General features: G+C 35.9%; 3 protein-coding genes across 6 annotated transcripts in view; all 3 read left to right on the top strand.

The window, feature by feature from the left end:
- The first annotated feature begins 759 nt into the window (after window positions 1-759).
- Window positions 760-5031, top strand: cav2 (caveolin 2). The gene is made up of 3 exons (XM_077210717.1): window positions 760-1007; window positions 1731-1918; window positions 4016-5031. The coding sequence occupies exons 1-3, from the start codon at window positions 855-857 to the stop codon at window positions 4164-4166; spliced, it is 492 nt and encodes a 163-aa protein (XP_077066832.1). The 5' UTR covers window positions 760-854; the 3' UTR covers window positions 4167-5031.
- A 1169-nt stretch (window positions 5032-6200) lies between these two features.
- cav1 (caveolin 1) lies at window positions 6201-13369 on the top strand. Its single transcript, XM_077210718.1, has 4 exons — window positions 6201-6341; window positions 6427-6478; window positions 7099-7266; window positions 11174-13369. Exons 2-4 carry the CDS (start codon window positions 6443-6445, stop codon window positions 11513-11515), a joined length of 546 nt encoding a protein of 181 aa, XP_077066833.1. The 5' UTR covers window positions 6201-6341; window positions 6427-6442; the 3' UTR covers window positions 11516-13369.
- A 1669-nt stretch (window positions 13370-15038) lies between these two features.
- The window catches only part of met (MET proto-oncogene, receptor tyrosine kinase), a 55046-nt gene continuing 50178 nt past the window's right edge, over window positions 15039-19906 (top strand). The window contains exon 1 of one of the 4 annotated variants that reach the window (XM_077210720.1): window positions 15039-15128. The gene's annotated coding sequence lies outside the window, so the exon portion shown is untranslated. Of the gene's footprint in view, window positions 15129-18517; window positions 18862-19906 lie in introns of those variants that run through there. The other 3 variants (XM_077210719.1, XM_077210722.1, XM_077210721.1) reach the window with 3 other exon arrangements.

Consider the following 19906-nt stretch of genomic DNA (forward strand, 5'->3'; position numbering starts at 1 on the left):
GGGCAGTTCCATCACCCTGACATTTTACACAAAGAAAGAGGTTTTTGATGACAACATACTCATTTTTGTGTTAACTGTGACTGTCCCTTTTTTAAAAAGTCAAATACCATCACTGGATCAGTTTCCAGTGTAAAAAATATGGAGAGGGTTAAGACTGGTATGAGTTAAGCCTTCTAAGGTAGTATACACTTGGTTTTAGTACAGTAAAGTTTATGCATAAAATCAATAACTGTGTTGACAGTCTGTTAAATGGCTGAGCTCCAGAAAATCAATGTAGCTTTCAATGGATTTTTGACAGTGCAGCATAAAATGGTTCTTTAGGACAATGTGGTTCTATAAAGAACTTTTAGGCATATGTGTAAATAACCTTTAAAGAACAAAAAATAAGCTACCTCCTCCTCCAGTGAAGCTTAATGGTTAATGAAGGGCAAGACTGATGGAGATAAACATTTAGCAATACCCTAAAGTTAAGTAAAAGTTAATATGAATGAATTTATGAATTATTGAATGAATGAATGAAACATTATTACTGAGTAAAAATTCTTCAAATGCGATATGGCTACTCTAGAGGAAATAACAATGACAAACAATCTGTTAACATTCCTTGAATTCTGTTTCAATAAACAATGTTTTGAGATAAGGACGGCTAGACAAGGATTTATTCCTAAAAATCTTCCTTATCGTTGTTCCACATTTGTTTGGAGCAGTGAATTGAGCGCCGTTTGTGTGTTTTGTCTGCGCGTGAACGCGTCTTCCGTGAGGGGCGGGGACGCGTCCTGTCTCGAGCGCACAGTGCGCGTACAGCAGGCGCGACAGACAGCAGTGCGCGCCTCGCACCTCCAAAAACAAAAAAGATGGGACTTGAAAAAGAAAAATCGGAGACCAGTGTCATTATGGATGAGGATGAATTCAATAGATCGATTGAACCTATACTTGGAAAAAAACCGAAAGTGTATTCAGATGTAGTACCGGACAGAGATCCTAAAGATATTAACTCGCACTTAAAGGTAGGTGACAACTTAATGCGAGAGATTTTACTATCACTTATTTTATTAATACTTATTAATAAACATCGTTACTATACAACTGACTAAACTGACGTTGATAAAAGAATTGATAACGTGTTTCTTACTGTATGATGCTCAGTACCGCCATTCACGTGCATTGTTTTGAGTCTATTCTATTTGAATAAGTGTATGTTGCACATGCGCAATAATAATCTTTTTTTTTTAATTCAGTTTTAAGTACTTTAATGGCATGGCTGTTTTGCATACAGTACTCCATTAATATAGAAATAAAATAGACTTTATTTTCACTTTATTTTGATGGCCCCTTTACCATTCTGTTGACTATAACGTTGCACCGATGTCTACTAACTCTCATTAGAGTGTTAGAGTATTAGTAGACTGGTAGGGTTAGGGTTAGAATAAGTTGACATGTAGTTGCAAAGTTATTTATAGTGAGTAGAATGTCTGTTGGAGGACCATCACAATAGCATAAGCAGACAGTACTCTTATTAGTTCACCTGTAGTTGCAAAGTTACTTATAGTTAAAAGAATGTTCAAAAGGGACCATCAAAATAAAGTGTTACATAGACTTTCAGCAACACTGATCTCTTGGTCTTTAAATGTGTGTAGTTAAAATAAACTTTGACATTTTCTTTCTTTTTATACATTTGGACTAGTTGTTGAGTTTGTGCACTGTTGATTTTCATGTGCTCGATTCCACAGGTTGGTTTTGAAGACATCATTGCTGAGCCGATCTCCATGCACAGCTTTGACAGAGTGTGGATCTGCAGTCATGCTGTGTTTGAGCTGGTGAAATACGTCTTCTACCGGATCCTCACCACGTTTCTGGCTATTCCCTTGGCCTTTATTGCGGGGATTGTTTTCGGGATCCTCAGCTGTATACATATTTGGTATGAAAAGACTTCTTGTTGGGGAAGTCTTTTGGCTCTCTGTTGTATTTTCCACAGCCCAATTGCTAAATATTTGCCATGGCCACTTCCGACCTAGATAAAGACTTGCATTTGACAAAATTGAAGAAATACCACATAGAAAGTCTTGCATACTGGTTTTGTGCAGCACAGGTGGGGCTGCATTTTCACATATGGTGGAAAAATCCACACATAACTCTCATTGGATTGTTAACATTCTAGTCAAGTGGTTTTCTCTGACTTCTTAGGGGTTTGACACATGGAAGCAGAAACTTGGCAAAGCTTGGTGCTTGACCCTTGTGCAGTTTAGATCAGCAGGGTCGGTGTTCCTGAGGTGCACACAGTAGCACACTTTACAAACTTTACAACCCAGAGTAGCAGAGTGACCCCATAGCTTAGGAATGAGTTGTGCTGACAAATTTGCCAGATAAGATCAAATGTCAAAATGTAGGAAGAAGGAAGAAGAGAAAACTAGATTTTTAAACTTTGCATGTCCAAGGTGCTATAGTGGACGACACCTTAAATTGTGTGGTTTGTTGGATACATGTGTCTTTTCTAAATTATTGTACTTGATACCTGGTAGATGCTAAAACAGGTAAAAAAAATCTCTTCCCAGAATATCATAAAGAATTGGAAATGGGCTGTTTTTACTTGGGGTCAGTAAGTAAGCACCTAGTGTCTACCCAGAATTCCCTATACAACCCACCTAGTACACCTTAGTAATTGCGTAGCAATGGGCTAATAGGATTTTGTAAATGTAAGGTGTCACAGACATGAATGATGCTTCAAATTGTGCAGCTTGTTGAGGAATGTTAACTTTTCCAAAACTCCTATCAACCATCTATCTATCAACACCCTAGCAACCACCTGAAGCATCAACTACAATGCTAAGAACCTCAACAGGCACATAACAACGTAGCAATACCCTAACATCTACCTACATCACCAGGCATATAGTGCTAACAACCACAGGATATTATCAGCTGCAAAGCAACACCCCAACAAGCAGTTTAGAACATCAAGTACAATGCTAAAAACCTCACAGAGCCTCAACAACCACATAACAACATAGCAACACCCTAACATCTACCTATATCGCCAAACATAGTGGTAAAAACCACAGGACCTGCAAAGCAACACCCTAACAACCACCTAGCTAGAACATTAGCAATCACATAGCAACACCCTGACAACCACCTAGCTAGAACCTTAGCAACCACATAGCAACACCCTGACAACCACCTAGCTAGAACCTTAGCAATCACATAGCAACACCCTGACAACCACATAGATAACCAAGTATAATGATAAAAACCTCACAGAACATTATAAATAGCAATACAATTTCATAGCCACACCTAGACCCCCAATCAAACTGCTAAAAACCACACAGAACCTTAGAAACCGAATAAAAACACCCTAGCAACCATATAGAACGTCAAAGATAGTGCAAAAAATCAGGCAGAATATTGGCAACAAAGCAATGTTTTAGCAAACATCTAGAACACCAAGCATAGTGCTAAAATCACATTGAACTGTAGCAACACCCAACTAAAATAGAGCTAAAACCACACAGAACTATAGCAACTGCATAGCAACACCCTAGCAAACACCCACAACATTGAAGATTGAGTTTTGCACAGGTGAAGCACCACTCACAATTAAATATTTTTTTTAATTAATAATTTTTTAGCAAAAATGTGGTTCATTATGAATTAGGTTATTGTTATGAATTCCCTAAAATACGTTTAATCCTATAAATAGGAAGATTGTTACAAAAAATAAGATTTTAGACCTGTGCTGTAGATACTGGAAACACACTTTATATATTCTCTCATCTCTTATTAATCCCTTACAGATGGCCAGTGACAGATCTTGCATATGTTTTTAATGTCCACAATATCAAAGGTGATGATTTAATGGAACCATCTGAAATGAAGGATAATGCTTCCCACACTTTCCAGGGTACATTTGTACTCCAGAACAAAGAGAGAGGAACTCGTTCACCTTGATGTGAAAGGTTATTATATAAGTCCTATATATCAGCACACATGATGATGAGTTATTTTCCATCTGCAGGGTGGTGATGCCAGTGATCCATGGCTGCATGATGACACTGCCCTCCATCCACGTGATCTGGACCAGCCTGATGGACACGTTTATAGGGCCTTTCTTCTTCAGCATTGGACGGTGCTTGTCATCCATCAATATCAAGACTGTGCAAAACTGAGCAAGTCTGTCCAAATCTAACTCCGCATAGAAGTGTGGCAGAATCTTTCTGCCGTGTTCTTTTGCCCTCCTTTTTGGGGGTTATTAGCTGAAGGATAAGTTGTCATTGACTTCTGAAGCAAAGAGAAGAGAAAGAACTTTTCTTTCATTCCAGTAGACAATAGCAATATTCATTCCATTTTTATTCACTGACATGTCAACCTCGTAATCGGCGGTGTCGGTACTGACATGCTTTTTCAATACTGTTATGTAAGTCTAATTAAGCTTTTGTGTTATAATGTAAGACTTTTTAAAGATTTTATTGTAATGATTGAGATTTTTGCCTTAAGGATAAGATATTGGGCTACTGCATGTAATATGACATTGCAATAAGCGCAATTGGGTTGTAGTTCCAATAGGGTTGTAGTGTTGTGCAATTTATTTCTGAGATAATATGTATATTGTTTGGAGTTGATAGATTTTTATCAACAAGAGTAAATTAGAAGATTTGATGGAATTTCATTGTACAAACTATTTATGATTTTCAGGTACATTCCTATTATAGAGAGCATTCTTTACAAATTTCACATGTTTTCTTCTGTATTAATGACTTATTTTTGTAATATTAGAATAGTGCCCAAATGCCGATTAGTTTGACTTGCAAAGCGACATTTGACATGCTGTTTGCCATTGATTGTGCTTTGTTAGTGGTGCCGCAGAGTAAATGGAATATTTGACTGTGCAATGGAACATTAGAGGCTCAGGTGCCGTTTCCTCACCCCTGTTGAATGATGTCATGTAGCAAACATGCTGAACACTGCTCAGCTTATGAAAGACAAAACTAAATGCATTTCAGTTCACAAATAAAATTATTTTTGGAAGTTGAATGGACTGTTTTCTTTGCTGAGAGACCATACCAAGAAGATTCCTGTGTGGCACATGGAATGTTAACCTGACAAGATTTAACATCTTGTGCGATGTAAGAAACCCTTCACGGGTCATGTTCAATGCAGCAGATATGCCTGAGGATAACGGTGTACCTGCTTGAAAAGTGTGTTTTTAGAGAAGGCTTTGAGTGTTAAAATTGGTTTTATGTCTCATTCTGCATTTGATTTTGTAGAATAATAGGTTTACTATGAGGATATTTTGTCTTTAGACATGTATTTAATATAAAGTAGTAATGAATTAAAAATATTATATAAAGTTTTAAACAGATTTAAAACATGCTACTTTTTTACCTGAGCAACAGCGACCTTTGGCTGCTATCTCGTCATTGTTTGCATATTTTGCATTGCCTGCACATCCCAGCACCTGAACTAGATACACAAAAATTAGGTACAATAAATGGACACTAAAAGATGTATAGATAAGTAAAGTAAATGATAGAAAAGTTATAGCCTAATAAGTATCATAAGTTACAAATATGAGAAAAAAACAAGATTAAACAACTGCATTATTGTTGAAAACATTCCAAACTAAAGTGCAAGTTTTGCCTTGAGGTGTATTTTGGTATGCAAACCGACATTAGAGTCACATGGTTTATACATTTCAAGTCAAGAATGAATTTCTTTACAGTGATAAAACTTTAAACTAAAACTAAAATAGTAGCCAATAAGTGTACAGCATTCTGAATAGGTTTTTAAAAAAACATAAGATGCACTTAATGCATAATTATGTAGAGCTGTGAAATATAGGATAGCTACTCTGGTGAAATATAGCTTGGTTTGTTTACCATTTGATTTTGGTCACTACAAAATCCTGAATTCAGGTTGATTGGGACACTTTTTAGATGTCATTACAATGGCAAAAAGTGTCCCAATCACCATTATTCCCTCCAATTTGTGTTGCTTTAGAGTTGTAACTTTACCCTTGCTCTAACGTGGAGAAATAGTGCGAGTGGATGTTTAGTGTAGGCTACTCGATCGAGCATGAAAATATGGTACAGTGCCCACATATGCCTCCCATTTGGGAAAAAACACGTCAAAATCTCCAACCACTAATACTGCGTAGCTCTGTGAGTGGCAGGCTAATGGAAGGTTTCATTCATTGAACACAGAGCATGTCCTCAGTGACTGAGAGAAACTCCCACAGATGCCATGAGAGGTTGAAGGAGAGATAAAAACATTCAATAGATAAAGTTTTATGGGACTTCAGTTGGCGAAAAAGAGGGCTATTGTAAGGAAAAGGACTCCCCAAAGTAAGAAATCTCCCCACGCCTCCCACACTGCTTCCTCTGTACTGATTGTCTTGTTTCCACACACACTCATCTGATCGCACTTCAGTCACTCACAGGACAGCATGACTAGCGGATACAAGGACGGGACACCTGAAGAGGTAAGATTTACAACTATTTTACCTCGAACATCTTTTATTTTTGATGCTACTTCATTGTGGAACTTATTACTCAAACACTTTTAGGGGTTTATCATGAAGGCGGTGCTGGCACTTGCCATTGCCATTTGTTTTCCTGCATGTTGGATAATGTGAGGTCTTATCTTTTACTGGCACGTATTTGTTCGGCCAACCTCTCTTGTTTACTTTGTGCACACTTTGTGCAAACACAATTTGATGGAATACGAATATTAGCTAAATGAACTGCTCACTATCCATAGGTGGAATATTTGTGCAAGTTCGCAGCGCATGTTGATGGAGCGCAATGCATTTTTTTTTTTAATTCAGAATAACTAATATATTTAAAGCACGTCCTAAAAGTTTGATATTTCAGTTGTGGGTGTATTTATTTTATATACTTTATGCTGCGGAATAAGAGCAACGCACGCGCGACGTATATAATGGCGCCGCCCTGCGGCGGGTCGCTCTACTGTGTTCCAGAGGGGTGTGGTGCTTCATTTCTATCCGCTTAAAACCATCCCATGCCAGGGCTGTGCTGAGTTGCGCCCCAGTCTCCCCTCCACGCTCATGAACTTCATTTTCTGTTTTCTTTGGAACCACAGGAATACGCTCACTCACCGTTCATCAGGAAACAGGGGAATATTTACAAACCAAATAATAAAGAAATGGATAACGACAGCATCAACGAAAAGACACTTCGGGATGTCCACACCAAGGAGATTGACCTGGTCAACCGGGACCCAAAACATTTAAATGACGATGTGGTAAAGGTAGGTCATTCACTTAACTTTTTCTGCTTTATGATACTTTTTTTGTTTGGCCAGTCACTTTAAATGCATTTATAATTATTACAATGTAACTTGAAACAACTGCATGCAACTTTTCATACGAAATTATTTTAGTATATATTATAATTAATCTATTATATAATGTAATTTATTAATAATTATTTGTATTTTATATATATATATATATATATATATATATATATATATATATATATATATATATATATATATCATAACTATTAAATTAAATGCTTTGTTATATTAAACTTAATAAAACGTCTTCAAAGAGAATTATGCATATCCTGGTAGTTTTAGGCATTATAACTCAACAGAAAGTTTGGCTTCATAACAAAGGCGATGAGTCACTGGTCAGTTTGTCATGGTGGCACTGGAAACAATTTTTGCAAACAGCAGCTGTCTTTCAAATCCTGTTATAGAACTTGCAAAACCTTACATTTACTTTTAAACACACTTGCATTCAGTCTCACCTGGACACTACTATATGATACTGATGTGCTGGTGTCCCTACCAGGCTTCCTTAGGTGTTTTGGAGCAGCAGTTTATATCTAAGCTTGTTCTACCTCATAGACCAGCTGGTCATACCATAAGTCAAATTAGTTCTTGACCAGCTTAGACCAGCTAAAAGATCCACATTTTCCATCAGGGTGGAAACAATTATCACTGGAGCAGCTGTCTCTTCAATGTGAAATGTTGGGACTGTGGCACAAGTTTGTGAAATCCGTGCATGCAATAATAGCCCGTTGCTCTCATTTGGACGGGCATGATGCTGTGGTAACTCCCATGCGGTGACGAGCTGTCAAAGTAAGGTCTTTTTTTTATAGAGGAAATATTAACAGTTTCCTGTTTTTGAGCAAAGACTGCACACCTAACATTCTTAGTGAAAATGTTCCTGGGCGTGGGGCGATGCCTTGCATAGCAACTTTCCCTGAAAGAAAAGTCGACTGGGTCACCTGATGATACACTCAGCTTTCAAAAAACGACCCCCCTGCATCCATCTCCACCCTTTCGCATTATTTTTTCGCATGTCTTTTCCCATCCCACCACAACATGACACTGAGTCACATCCCTGAGGACACATGCAGTTGAAAGCCTATATGATTTGACTGAAAATTGAATCCAGAGAACACCGACAGCAAGTTTTCTGTTTATAATTTGCTGTTTGCTTGGAATTATGGGATTGCTGTCACAAGGGCTCTGAAAGGGACTCATTTTGTGCTCACAGTCCTTTTATTTTGTCCTTAAAAGGGGTTGAGCACCCGCAGTGGTCTTGCGTAGGAGAGCGTAGCAGGGAATTCCCATCTCCATTTTTACAAATTCTCCGTACACGCACACATACACACGCACACACACACATCTCTCTGCACACATGGGGCATTCCTCCAGACCATGATGCACTCGTGGTTCAAGTGCACTCCCACAGACATCCACATCAAAGATCCTTGTGTGCAGAAACACATGGGTAGCTTTCCCTTGGAACAGAATATTTTCCTCTCGTAAAAGTGCATTCTTTTAATAACACGCTGGAGCAGGATTCCACTTGGGAATCTGGCCAGAGCACAGTCTAGTGACCTCCGCGTAGTCATCACGAATGCATGAGATTATGCTTTTAGTATACAGTGTTTGCAGAAGGACTATAAATCCTGGCTGACCAATATGAAAACCTTCCATAATACAGTTACAGTACCAAGGCTTTGGTGGGTTTCTTAGTCACTACACGTGAATTTGCAATTCAATGAATCAAATTTGAAAATTTGAAAATTAATCAATTTGAAATGAATCACAGGATGTTTTCATAGTGATCGAGGATTTAGAAAAAAGAAACATAACTACTTAAAAATAAATCTTTATTTATTTATATATTTATAAACGTTAATTTAATTAATTAAATGTATGTAATACATTTTTTATGTAATTAATTTATATGTAAATATTTAATTACACATTTAAATATGTAATTAAATATGTCTGTTTATTTGTCAGTTCAAAATATGATTTATCTAAAAAATATATTTTATTTTATGTATATTTTATTAAATCTTTTTAACAGAATTAATTAAATCTATTTTATAAAGTGTATTTATTTGTCAGTTTGAAAAATTATACATTATATATATAACTGCATTTTTAAACAGTTAATAAAAAAACAGTGACTTATTTATTTACATTCTTATTTTATTTTTATTTTTTATTGTTAAATATTTTGACAATTTAAATATAATTAAGTAAACAGTTTGAAATGTCTATTTATTAAAAGGATTTAATATTATTTTTATTTTTATTTTATTGGGTTTATTCCGTTTAAAAAAGTGATTTATTTATATTGTTTTTTTAAATGATTCAATTGATCAGTGGCACTCCTACTCCTCCATAAACTGTGCAGTGTGCACTGGTGATTTTTTAACTATGTGGACGGGTCTTATATAATCACAAGCCCCCAGATCTGAAGAATGCAAGTTGATACTTCTGTCATTACAGTGAGGGTGTTATCAGGGAACACTGTGCAGTCAGCTCAAGAACTGTTTATTTTAACGTTGTTGAAAGTCATAGTTGTAATATTCAAGTAATGGAAAATATGTGTCTAGCCAATTGGGATATACTGTAGATAAATTAATGGGGAGGATAGTTTTTTATAAGACTGTATAATTTGGTATTTTGTTGCCAACTTGAGCCATGATGGTTTCAAGCCCTTGGACAAGTAGTAATTTATCATTTTACTCTTACAGGAACTTCAATTTACTCGAAACACTCCAGGTTTTGTCCAAACCTTGTGGTGAGCCTACCAGTCATTTTAGCTAACTTAACCATTCAACCTTCTTTAGTCAACCAGCTTTATTAGATAGACTGTGGTGGTTAACCAGCATTTCTTTTTCTTCTTCTTTTTTGCTAGTGATCTAAGGCTATGCTGTTTAAACTAGCACAAATGGTCTAAAGTGGTTAAGTTGCATACATTTCAGTTAGCAAAACAGTCGTTTTCAGATATCATCACTTTAAAGATCAACATAAAAAACACTGCTATCTAAAAATGTAGGTATGTCTGTTTTGTTGACTAGTTATTCTGATTCAAACACGAGTTCTTAAATAAATATTAGCTTTATCTTGACTTTCACGTTTGACCGTGAAGGACGGGGTGTGTTTGTGTGTGCTTTTTCCCCTGTATAATCAAAAATGTCACATCTGAAATAAACACGTCTGTATTTAAAAGAAAGTGTACTGCTATACAGTGATGGTGTGAGGTTTGCCAGCTCTGGGAAAATCTGAACCAAGCTTTCCAGGGCTTATTAAAAGAGTTTTACATTTACATGTCTTCTCTAAATGTTAGTGTTTGGTGTCAGGCACTATCTAATCCAATCTGCGGTTGATACAGGAGGTTTAGAGTAAGGTGACTTGGCCATGAACCAGGCCGTACCAGTCTGAGTGAACCAGAGCAGGGTGCTGGACAGTGTAAAGATGCTGTCTATGAGGAATGTGGAGATGGATGAAGAGGGGGAGGAGGAATTGTGCTGGATTTCTTAATGCCAGCCCACTTGATATGGATGTAAACATGCAGAAACACTCAGATAACTTTCATAGTAATTTAGTCATCTAAAAAAAATGTAATATAATATAATTAAAAATTCAGATAGATAGACACACAGATAAATACAGTAGATAGATAGACTGGTAGATGGAAATACAGATAGATAGATAGATAGATAGATAGATAGATAGATAGATAGATAGATAGATAGATAGATAGATAGATAGGCCTTAGCAAACATGGGTTAATTGGAAAACAGTTCCAATGGGTTAGTTGTGCAAAATGAAATTATGTCTGATTTTATTATATCAATACACAATGATTTCATTCTGAAACCCCTTTCACCTCCAGGTGGACTTCGAGGACGTGATCGCTGAGCCTGCCGGCACCTACAGCTTCGACGGCGTGTGGAAAGCGAGCTTCACCACCTTCACAGTAACGAAGTACTGGTGCTACAGGCTGCTGACGGCCCTGGTGGGCATCCCGCTCGCCCTGGTGTGGGGCATCTTCTTCGCCATCCTCTCCTTCATCCACATCTGGGCCGTGGTGCCCTGCGTGAAGAGCTACCTAATCGAGATCCACTGTGTCAGTCGAGTCTACTCCATCTGTGTGCACACCTTCTGCGACCCTCTGTTCGAAGCCATGGGGAAGTGCTTCAGCAGCGTGCGGGTCACCGCCACCAAGGTGGTGTAGGGACAGGGAGAAGGAAAAGAGCCAGAGGGATCGGGTGGGATGGGGGAAACCAATGTCCAAAGCAGGGAGATAAATCACACGATAAACTTCTATAATAAAGAGGGCGAAATAAACGTGAACAGAGATGGAGGGTTGCACTGTATTTAGGTGGCCCTTAGGTTAGACTCTTTGGATTCCTCGGGGCGTAGGGGACGTGTGTGGTATAAATTCTGATTTTTTGTAATTTGTTAGAATTTATCAACGTTGGAATTCCATTTTAGCCTGACTTTTAAAGGGACAGTTCATGCAAAAATGCAAACTCTGTTATTCTTTACTTACCCTCATGTTATTTCACGTCCGTCAAGCTCCAAAAACACCATAAAAGTGATCCACATGACTTGTGCGCTATTATTCAAGTCTCCCGAAGTCATATGAATGATATGAAACAGAACATGTCATAATGGCCACTTTTATGGTACTTTAATGGTGCTTTTTTTGGTGATTTTTGTCCTTTTTGGAGCTTGACAATGGTCACTATCATTATATAGAATATTATTTATAAATATATATAAAAATAAATATTTTAATGTCCAGTCGCATTAGCAATTGCTTCGATTCCTGTTGAAGTAACTGGATTTCAACCGTGAAAATTTGCCGAACAACAGAAAATGTGACTGTACTTTTATCGTTAAATATTTCGCAAACTTTCCATTTTGTATCCCACAGATACCTTACAGGTATATACATTTGGAATGACATTAGGTTAAGTAAATAATGACAGAATTTTCATTTTGGGGTGAACTATCCCTTTAAGATTTGCCTGCTGGGACAAGGCTGTGAATTTGTTGGGTTTTTTGTTTGTTTTTTTGTCCTCTATCGTTCATTGACACGTCCAGTTATGTCTGTCAAAAATAGTTCTTTAACATTATAGAGAAGATTCGAATAGTTTTGCTATGTTCATTCTTCCATTTGGGTACCATCACCCCTTTTTTTGCCATCACTGGGTTTATGTAATCCAAACTTTTTTTTGTTTGTTTTTGGGAGAGGGTTCAGGGAAACTGAACGAATATTAGAGAAAAAAGTAGGCGTGGCCCTGCTGAAGTTAAGACTGCCCGTCACACTGCATGTTGCCACTAAATATGGTGGATGGCCCAAACACGGGGCAAAAGAGGTGCCCTCACTGAACCCTTTGCCAACTCAGCATATACTAACAAAGAGACTGTTCCTGGCTCTGACATGTAACGCTTCAAACCGGTCATCATGTCAACAGCTTTTTGAGTGGCAGAGAATGTCTTTACAACTTCCAGAAAGACATCATGTGAATCTAGCAACTATAGGACACAAAGCTAGCGAGGTTGTGAAGATTGAACTTTTTTAACACTAAACCACATTTTCACACCCTTAACATATACTTAAACTTTATTTGCAGTCTTTGAAGATGAAGAATTAGTTTTTTTGTATTACAACATTGTGACATCATTTGTTTTTTGGAATTTTGTCCCGTAAACAAACCTGTCTGCTTCTCTGTTTATTTACTGTCAGAACCACACACACACACACACACACACTGGCAAAGACTGGCAGCAAACCAAAGTTTCCAACATCAAAGGCTGCTGCTAAAGTTTATATAGTATTTTGTACTGACATTATGCTCACTTCTGTCACCTTTTGTCTACCGGCTTTGACTTGGTCACCTCTTTGTCTACCTGCTGTCTTAGTATCTATTGCGATGCATTTGCTTCAATGAGTCTGCCTCTGTACATGAGATCTTATTTTTATTCATATTTTTAAATGAAAACTGAAATTCTCTTTCCTTGCTTTTACTGTAAAATCACATAATGCTGTGCACATTAAAGAAAATGTAATATAAAACAAGTTGATTTCGTTTGTCTGGTCCATTCACCGTCTTTATTTGCACATGGACGGTTGCACTGCCGCAGGCTTTGCTTTCTTGTAATGAAAACGTTTTTGATTAAATGGCTTTGATTTCATTTTAGGACTTTGTTTAAAGCCCTTTTGGGTTGCTTTAACCTCTGTGGTCATTTTAAGGCTTTCTTTATTTGTGTACAAAACCAGCACAGTCCTTGAACCCACAGCCATTAATATTGACGTATTTTAAGAGAAGCCAAAAATAAGCACGTAAGCTCAGGGTTACTAAAATAAAGTGGAGGGAAATAAATCAGTGCTTATTCATTTTCATGTGCCTTTAGTGAATATTTGGACTGAACCTCAAAACATTTATTTTTCTTTTGTAATGCATTTTAGTGGCACATGGATCCTCCAGTCTAATGAGACTAAACACTTTTACCTTCTTATAGTACTGCAGACAAAATCCGTATTATTTTAGTATTTCGAGATACTGTTATAATTTGTATTCATATTTTTAATTAGATTTTGTTTTTGTATTTTCTGTTTTCATTTTAATTTTAGTTACAGTTTTAGTAATTTTGTTGTTTTTGACATTTTCTTTTAGTTTTTATTCTTTTTTTATTTCAGTTTTAGTTAAGTAGGCTAACGTTAAATGAAAAATGAGTATTGTTGAGTATTTGCTCATTATGAATATGAGTATTTACTTCAACTAGCTGAAGTAAATTACATTGAAGTTTTTGTACATTTTATTTTAATTTAGTTCATGTTTTTTATTTAAAATAATGAAAATAGTAATATATACTATTTTCATTATTTTAAATAAAAAACATGAACTAAATTAAAATAAAATGTATATATATATATATATATATATATATATATAGCTATATATAATGTAAGTATGTCTTAAAAGAATCATAACCAACAACTGAATTTCCTTTCACTTTGACACATAAACAATGGGAAAGCCTGACAAGAGAACCTACATTTGTTAGGAAAATAACCTATATTCAAATCTATAAAATGCTTCAAAGGAAATGTATCGCCGCCTACGGGAACTGTGGATATTAACACATAGAACCACCTGCTGTTGGACCGTGAGAAGTGATTCCTGTCTGAATTATTCCTTTGAGTGGGATGTTTTCTTCAACGAATCAGGCCAAACGAGTTTGATTCAAGAGTGATTGAGAATCATTTCTACCGTTGTAAATGGTCTCAAAAAAGTTTTGAATTTTATTTATGGTGCATCTCATTATTTGTAGACAAATATTTAAATATGAATGCATTTGCTTCAACGGATGTGTAGCGAAAATAACATAGGCCTAGGCTAAGTGTTTTTCAGGTAAACATTGAGAAACATAACCGTCTCCATGCAGAAGTCTATTGGATTGTCGTTGTTATATATGTGATAACACCTCCTCCTGGTAAATAAAGACAATAACACTCATGTCTTTTAGATTATTCGTTGTATTCATGTGGAGGAGTCATTGAATTGATTCAGGGTGCAATTACGTGTTTTTAATAGCTAATTTATAGGCTGCTATGCTACTTTGATATTATGCCCAGTAAAACTTCTGACCAAGATTTGTGGTTTAGGAGACGGTTCATTTTCCCCTTGCCCCGTGGACATTACAACACCTGTTTCTTTCAGATGTTGTTATCGTCAGAATATAGTGCTATGAGTAGCCTATACACAAAACTGCACTGAGTCATAGATCTTCGGTTCGCCTATTACTTTTACATGGAGACTACAAACAAAGTCAAGGTAAATCAAATCTCAGCTGTTTGATCAGACAAAGAACAGATGGTAATTTCTGAGCAGCCAGCCATCCACACCACCACCAGGTTTTAATTTTCCACTGCCATTGTTTGAATCATTTTCACAATAGAAGCAAAAACAGAAGGCCTGTCACCCTGTTCAGCAGGACTAAAACATTTGAATCCAGGAAATGACTTGTTTTTGTCCAAATTTTAGGTGTTTCAGAGTGCTTTTGTCCATTTTGTCTTTTTGAGATTAGCCTACTGTGTTTACTGAATCTGAAGGTGGAACTGGGTTGTTTTGCAAAGATTTTCAGGACAAATACCTACATAGTGAACAAAGGATAGATTTTTGACCAATGCCGTTTGTAAAACTGTAACAAGAGCAGAACGAGTCCCTCCTGGGATGAAGGAGGATGGCCCCCATGTTGAGTGATTGAAGGAAAGCTCTTTGTATTCTTTGAGGGAAAACAGTGTGCTTAATTGTATTGCACTTGTAGTGTATTACAAATTTTTAAAGTATATTTAAAAAACTCTACTTGCAGATAATATAATATTAATGAGATAAAAGGCAACTTAGGTGTACTTAAAGAGTACACTTTAAAAAAAAATTGCACTTTGTAGCTAATAATGTCAAGGTTTATTTTAAAATACATTTTACATCATTATGTTTTAATAATCTTTAGTCATTCCTTAACAACATACACTTATTTTGATGTGTTGACAAACATACTAAAGCACATGTAAAGTACTTGATTATAATTTTAACTGCACAGTGTGTTTTTGATGTTACATTTAAAGTTATTATATATTAAATGTATACTACATTGCAACTTTATCATTACAAATGTGTAATAAATACTTTTTTTACAGTACACTGTAACCTCAAAGACAATAGAAATAATTATGAAATTACATATTAAGATGTATACGGTCATCCTAAACTGGGCCAAAAAGTACTCTAAAGTCCAATATACATTTAAACCATAACACATTTTCTTTAAATTGTAAACAACATGCAATCAAGTGTTTGAAAACATTACATTGAGTTTACACTTTCTTTTAAAGCATATTATTTCTGTAACAATGAGCACCCTTTTTAAAAGTATATGGTAAATTGTGCTTCTTTTTTGCAAGGAGCCTGAAGCCCTGAAGCTTCATTCCATTCAACAAAATGGAAAACATTATTATCCAATTTAAATAAATCATAAAGCCTGTTGGGTTTGCTATCAAGGACCAGGTTTTAAGATCAATAATATTATGATTATGTACTGTAATAAATCAGAAGTTGAGAGTGGTCATGTGACCCAGAGGAAAACAAAACTGGGTGAACTAATCATCTTAAGTGCTTTAAAACTGGTTTGAGTGTAAAGTTTTAAAATGCGGCTCTGTGTTTGTTTACCCTGTTAAAACTTTTTCCTGGAATAACACTGTCAAATCCGTTTCTCAATATATTATGGCGGAGGAATATAAATCCAAATCACTTTCCACAATAGATAGGCTATACTGTATCTTATTTCCCTCTGTGATTTAAATAGGCCTACATTTAATTCAGATAAAAAATTAAATACTGATAAAATGATAAAATTGAAAAATCTTTATTTTCTGAAAATCATACATGTATTTCTTTTTAAGGCATTCAACTATATTAAACTTATCAATCCCTGCATGTCAGCAGTCATTCTTCGCAATATATGCAATATACTAATGTCAAGAGGATACTTAAATTAATGCTGCTGATGTGCGCAACATTTAAAAGCCCTTTTCCAAATGAACCGTGGCATGTTTAAATGATCAGTCGTCAATGAGCTTTTACAGTATAGGAGAATGACCAGGTCAGCACTAACCTGGATTTTATTGACCTTAAGGTCATAAATAAAACCTGAGACTAAGTTAGAGTGGGTAGTAAATCTATACAGATCAGTTTTGTAGATTATCTGTGGTGTCCTCCCTCCACTCACTCTGTGTCAGACACCAGCTCACAACTTTTATTGATTGGTTCATAAATCTGGAACACTAGGAATAGGTCACCACTAGGTGGCGTTACAATACCTTGAATAGCTACACAAAGGTTCCGTGCTAATCACAGTGTTATCCTGTATGCAGGCTATAGGAATTTTGGGACACAAAAACCACATTACAATCTGTTTTTTAAAATGACACATTAGCCAAATAAAAAATATATATATGTTTTTTCTTCTTCATGATATTATAACAAGCCTCCTCGCTTCAAAAAAGACCACAAAATATTTGTCAAATGTGTCATGGTCACGAGGCCCTTAAAAACATTAACATACCATGGCAGGTGGAGGATGAAGATACTGCATAGTTGAAGAGAAAGTCATAGGTCCAGAATTTCACACTTCGGTTTTAGTGGTTACTGGGTGGCGGTGTAAAATTGACCACTGTAATAAACTTCCCTCCCTTTGCGTTTTACATTATGATAAATCAGCATACTTGCCTAACCAAAACCATTCAAACAACAATAAATGCCCGAAACATTCCGACAGTCAGTGTTCCGAGACAGGCTTCATAAAGCCTCTGAATGCAGAGTATTGAGCCTTTGCATGTAAGTATTGATGTTTTAAGCTCACTTAGTCACTGATAGACGGTCAATGCATATGAATTTAATTCTAGACAATGTAATAATGTACTAGCAATTAACCAGTTTGGTCATTAGAGTGATTAATGAGATACAAACTCAAAATTACCACCACACTGTAAAAAAATAAAATAAAATAAAAATAATAATGATTTGTTATCACAGCTTTTTTCTTTTGTCAAATCAACTTAGATAATTAATGTGGTTCAGATAACATAATATTTTGAGTTTCTGTTGATTAAACCAATTTTTTCATTGTATTAACTCAACTTTTTAAATCCAATTAACTCAACATTTTAAGGCAAACGGGTTAGTTTTAATTTTTTTAAGTTAAACCAACAATATTGTGTTTTATTTTTGTTTCAAATGCAGTGTTTGATATATAAATTGAGGAATGGAAGTGAAATTATTAGTTTCCTATTTTTGTTAATTTTCTTTGTACTCTTCTTCTCATTATTGTCGTCATTATTAATTTCAGTATATTTCATAAAATCTAAATAGCCTAAGGTTGTTTTCACTAATACATTTTTATTTGATGTTTATTTATTTATTTATTTATTTTTATTGGTTTTAAAGATCTACACATAAGCCTATCCTACATCCTATCTACATTAGAATAAAAAGGGAGAAAATAAAAAATCTAAAACATAAAAAAGATTAAAATGCTTACAAATATTATCACTTTACTCGATGTTTATGGAATTTACCCAATACTATTATTAATTGTAAAAAAATCAGCAGCCAATCATCGGACTCCGTTACTCCACCGCCAGTGACGTAACTGTCAGTGATCTGAATGCGCTCACCTGAGAGACCCATAATGGCACGCGCACCCTGGAGTAACGACCCGCGGCGTTTGCGCAGAGTACAACAACAAACCCTTTCAACTAATTTGACCCATTCTGAACGTGAGTCATCCGAGTACACATTCTCCGATTGAGTGATTACGGTGTTACGGAGAGGAGGAGGAAAAGCAGGCAACTTTTTAGCAGAAAGCGCGCAGAAACTCACCGCTGCATCCCATCTCGAGACTGCTGGCATCCGCCACAAACAGCGCGCCCGTCTAGAGCAAACCGGACCGTTAAAAGATGTGATTATTTTCCGTTTCTGTCTCAGACAGGTGTATTTTATTTTACAGGTGAGTGAGTGTTTGCTTTATTTCTAAACGTTTAGAGTATGATAACAACAAGTATTACGGAAGGTTATTCGTTTGGAAGTTATGTTATTAAAGTGTAGTAGTTAATATAATTCTCTTGTTTTTAGCTTGCTACATTTTAGTTGAAGGGTTTTCATGGAATTGTCTTGGAGGTGTACATTTAGTTGTTGACAGTGTGAGTCATAAATCTGTACGCTTTCTTGAAACTCAGTTAAGAAAACTAAAGCTTTTGTTTATTTTTTTGTTCAGTTTAGTAACGTTATTACTGGAAATCTAGACTTGTTTATCTCTAAATACGTGTATCTTTCTTTTTGGGGTTACAGATATTTGAGAGTCAGTACGAGTCAGGGACAGTACGTGAGTAGGCTAAATTTCTGCGAAAAAAATATTGGTCTGCAGATACTTAAGACTTGGCCTTAAAATCTTACAACTCACCATGTTGATCTTTAGGTAAATATTAATATGTAAACAGTAAAATTTAAAGTAAAATCAGTTTATTTTTAAGAACAACATGGAATTGCATTATGTAAGTCCCAATGTGTTGTATAACAAATATTATTAAATAATGATCTGAGCCAAGTTTTTTTGTTACTGCGCTTGATGTGGTTATGTTTAGATATGTGTTTAAGGAAGATGAAAAGACAATATAACAGCTTTTTTCATTAGGGTTTTTTTAAAGAGGAGATGCTGTATAGGTAAACGGTAAGAAAGTGCAACAGTTCTCACTCTCACACTGTTATACTTGGACCTTGCAGAGACCTATAGTGCTCCTCAGCACAATTTAATATCTTAGATAACAGTAAGGGGTGAATCCCATATTCTCTATCTCTGCCGCTCTTTCAATCTCAACCTTAAAAGCGACCTCCTGGAGGAACAGCGTTTAAGTACACCAACAATAAATCACTTCTCCGGCGTCCGCAGCCTACCAGGCATAATTGAGTTTATCAACCACTCCCTTGAGAACCCTGTCTAAAGTTAGACTTGTCACCGCAGTGCACTCAGTGCAGGCTGACTCTTTGATGATTCG

Source organism: Siphateles boraxobius, unplaced genomic scaffold (assembly GCF_051911475.1).
Source record: "Siphateles boraxobius isolate OS27281-9 unplaced genomic scaffold, OSU_SipBor_1 65, whole genome shotgun sequence".
Classification (NCBI taxonomy): domain Eukaryota; kingdom Metazoa; phylum Chordata; class Actinopteri; order Cypriniformes; family Leuciscidae; genus Siphateles; species Siphateles boraxobius.

Excerpts from the sequence above, each read along its gene's own strand:
- cav2 (XM_077210717.1), top strand. The coding sequence starts at position 855 with ATGGGACTTGAAAAAGAAAAATCGGAGACCAGTGTCATTATGGATGAG. Across the intron at positions 1,008-1,730 it reads ATATTAACTCGCACTTAAAG|GTTGGTTTTGAAGACATCAT; the intron begins GTAGGTGACAAC and ends TCGATTCCACAG. Across the intron at positions 1,919-4,015 it reads CTCAGCTGTATACATATTTG|GGTGGTGATGCCAGTGATCC; the intron begins GTATGAAAAGAC and ends TTCCATCTGCAG.
- cav1 (XM_077210718.1), top strand. The coding sequence starts at position 6,443 with ATGACTAGCGGATACAAGGACGGGACACCTGAAGAG. Across the intron at positions 6,479-7,098 it reads AGGACGGGACACCTGAAGAG|GAATACGCTCACTCACCGTT; the intron begins GTAAGATTTACA and ends TTGGAACCACAG. Across the intron at positions 7,267-11,173 it reads TAAATGACGATGTGGTAAAG|GTGGACTTCGAGGACGTGAT; the intron begins GTAGGTCATTCA and ends TTTCACCTCCAG.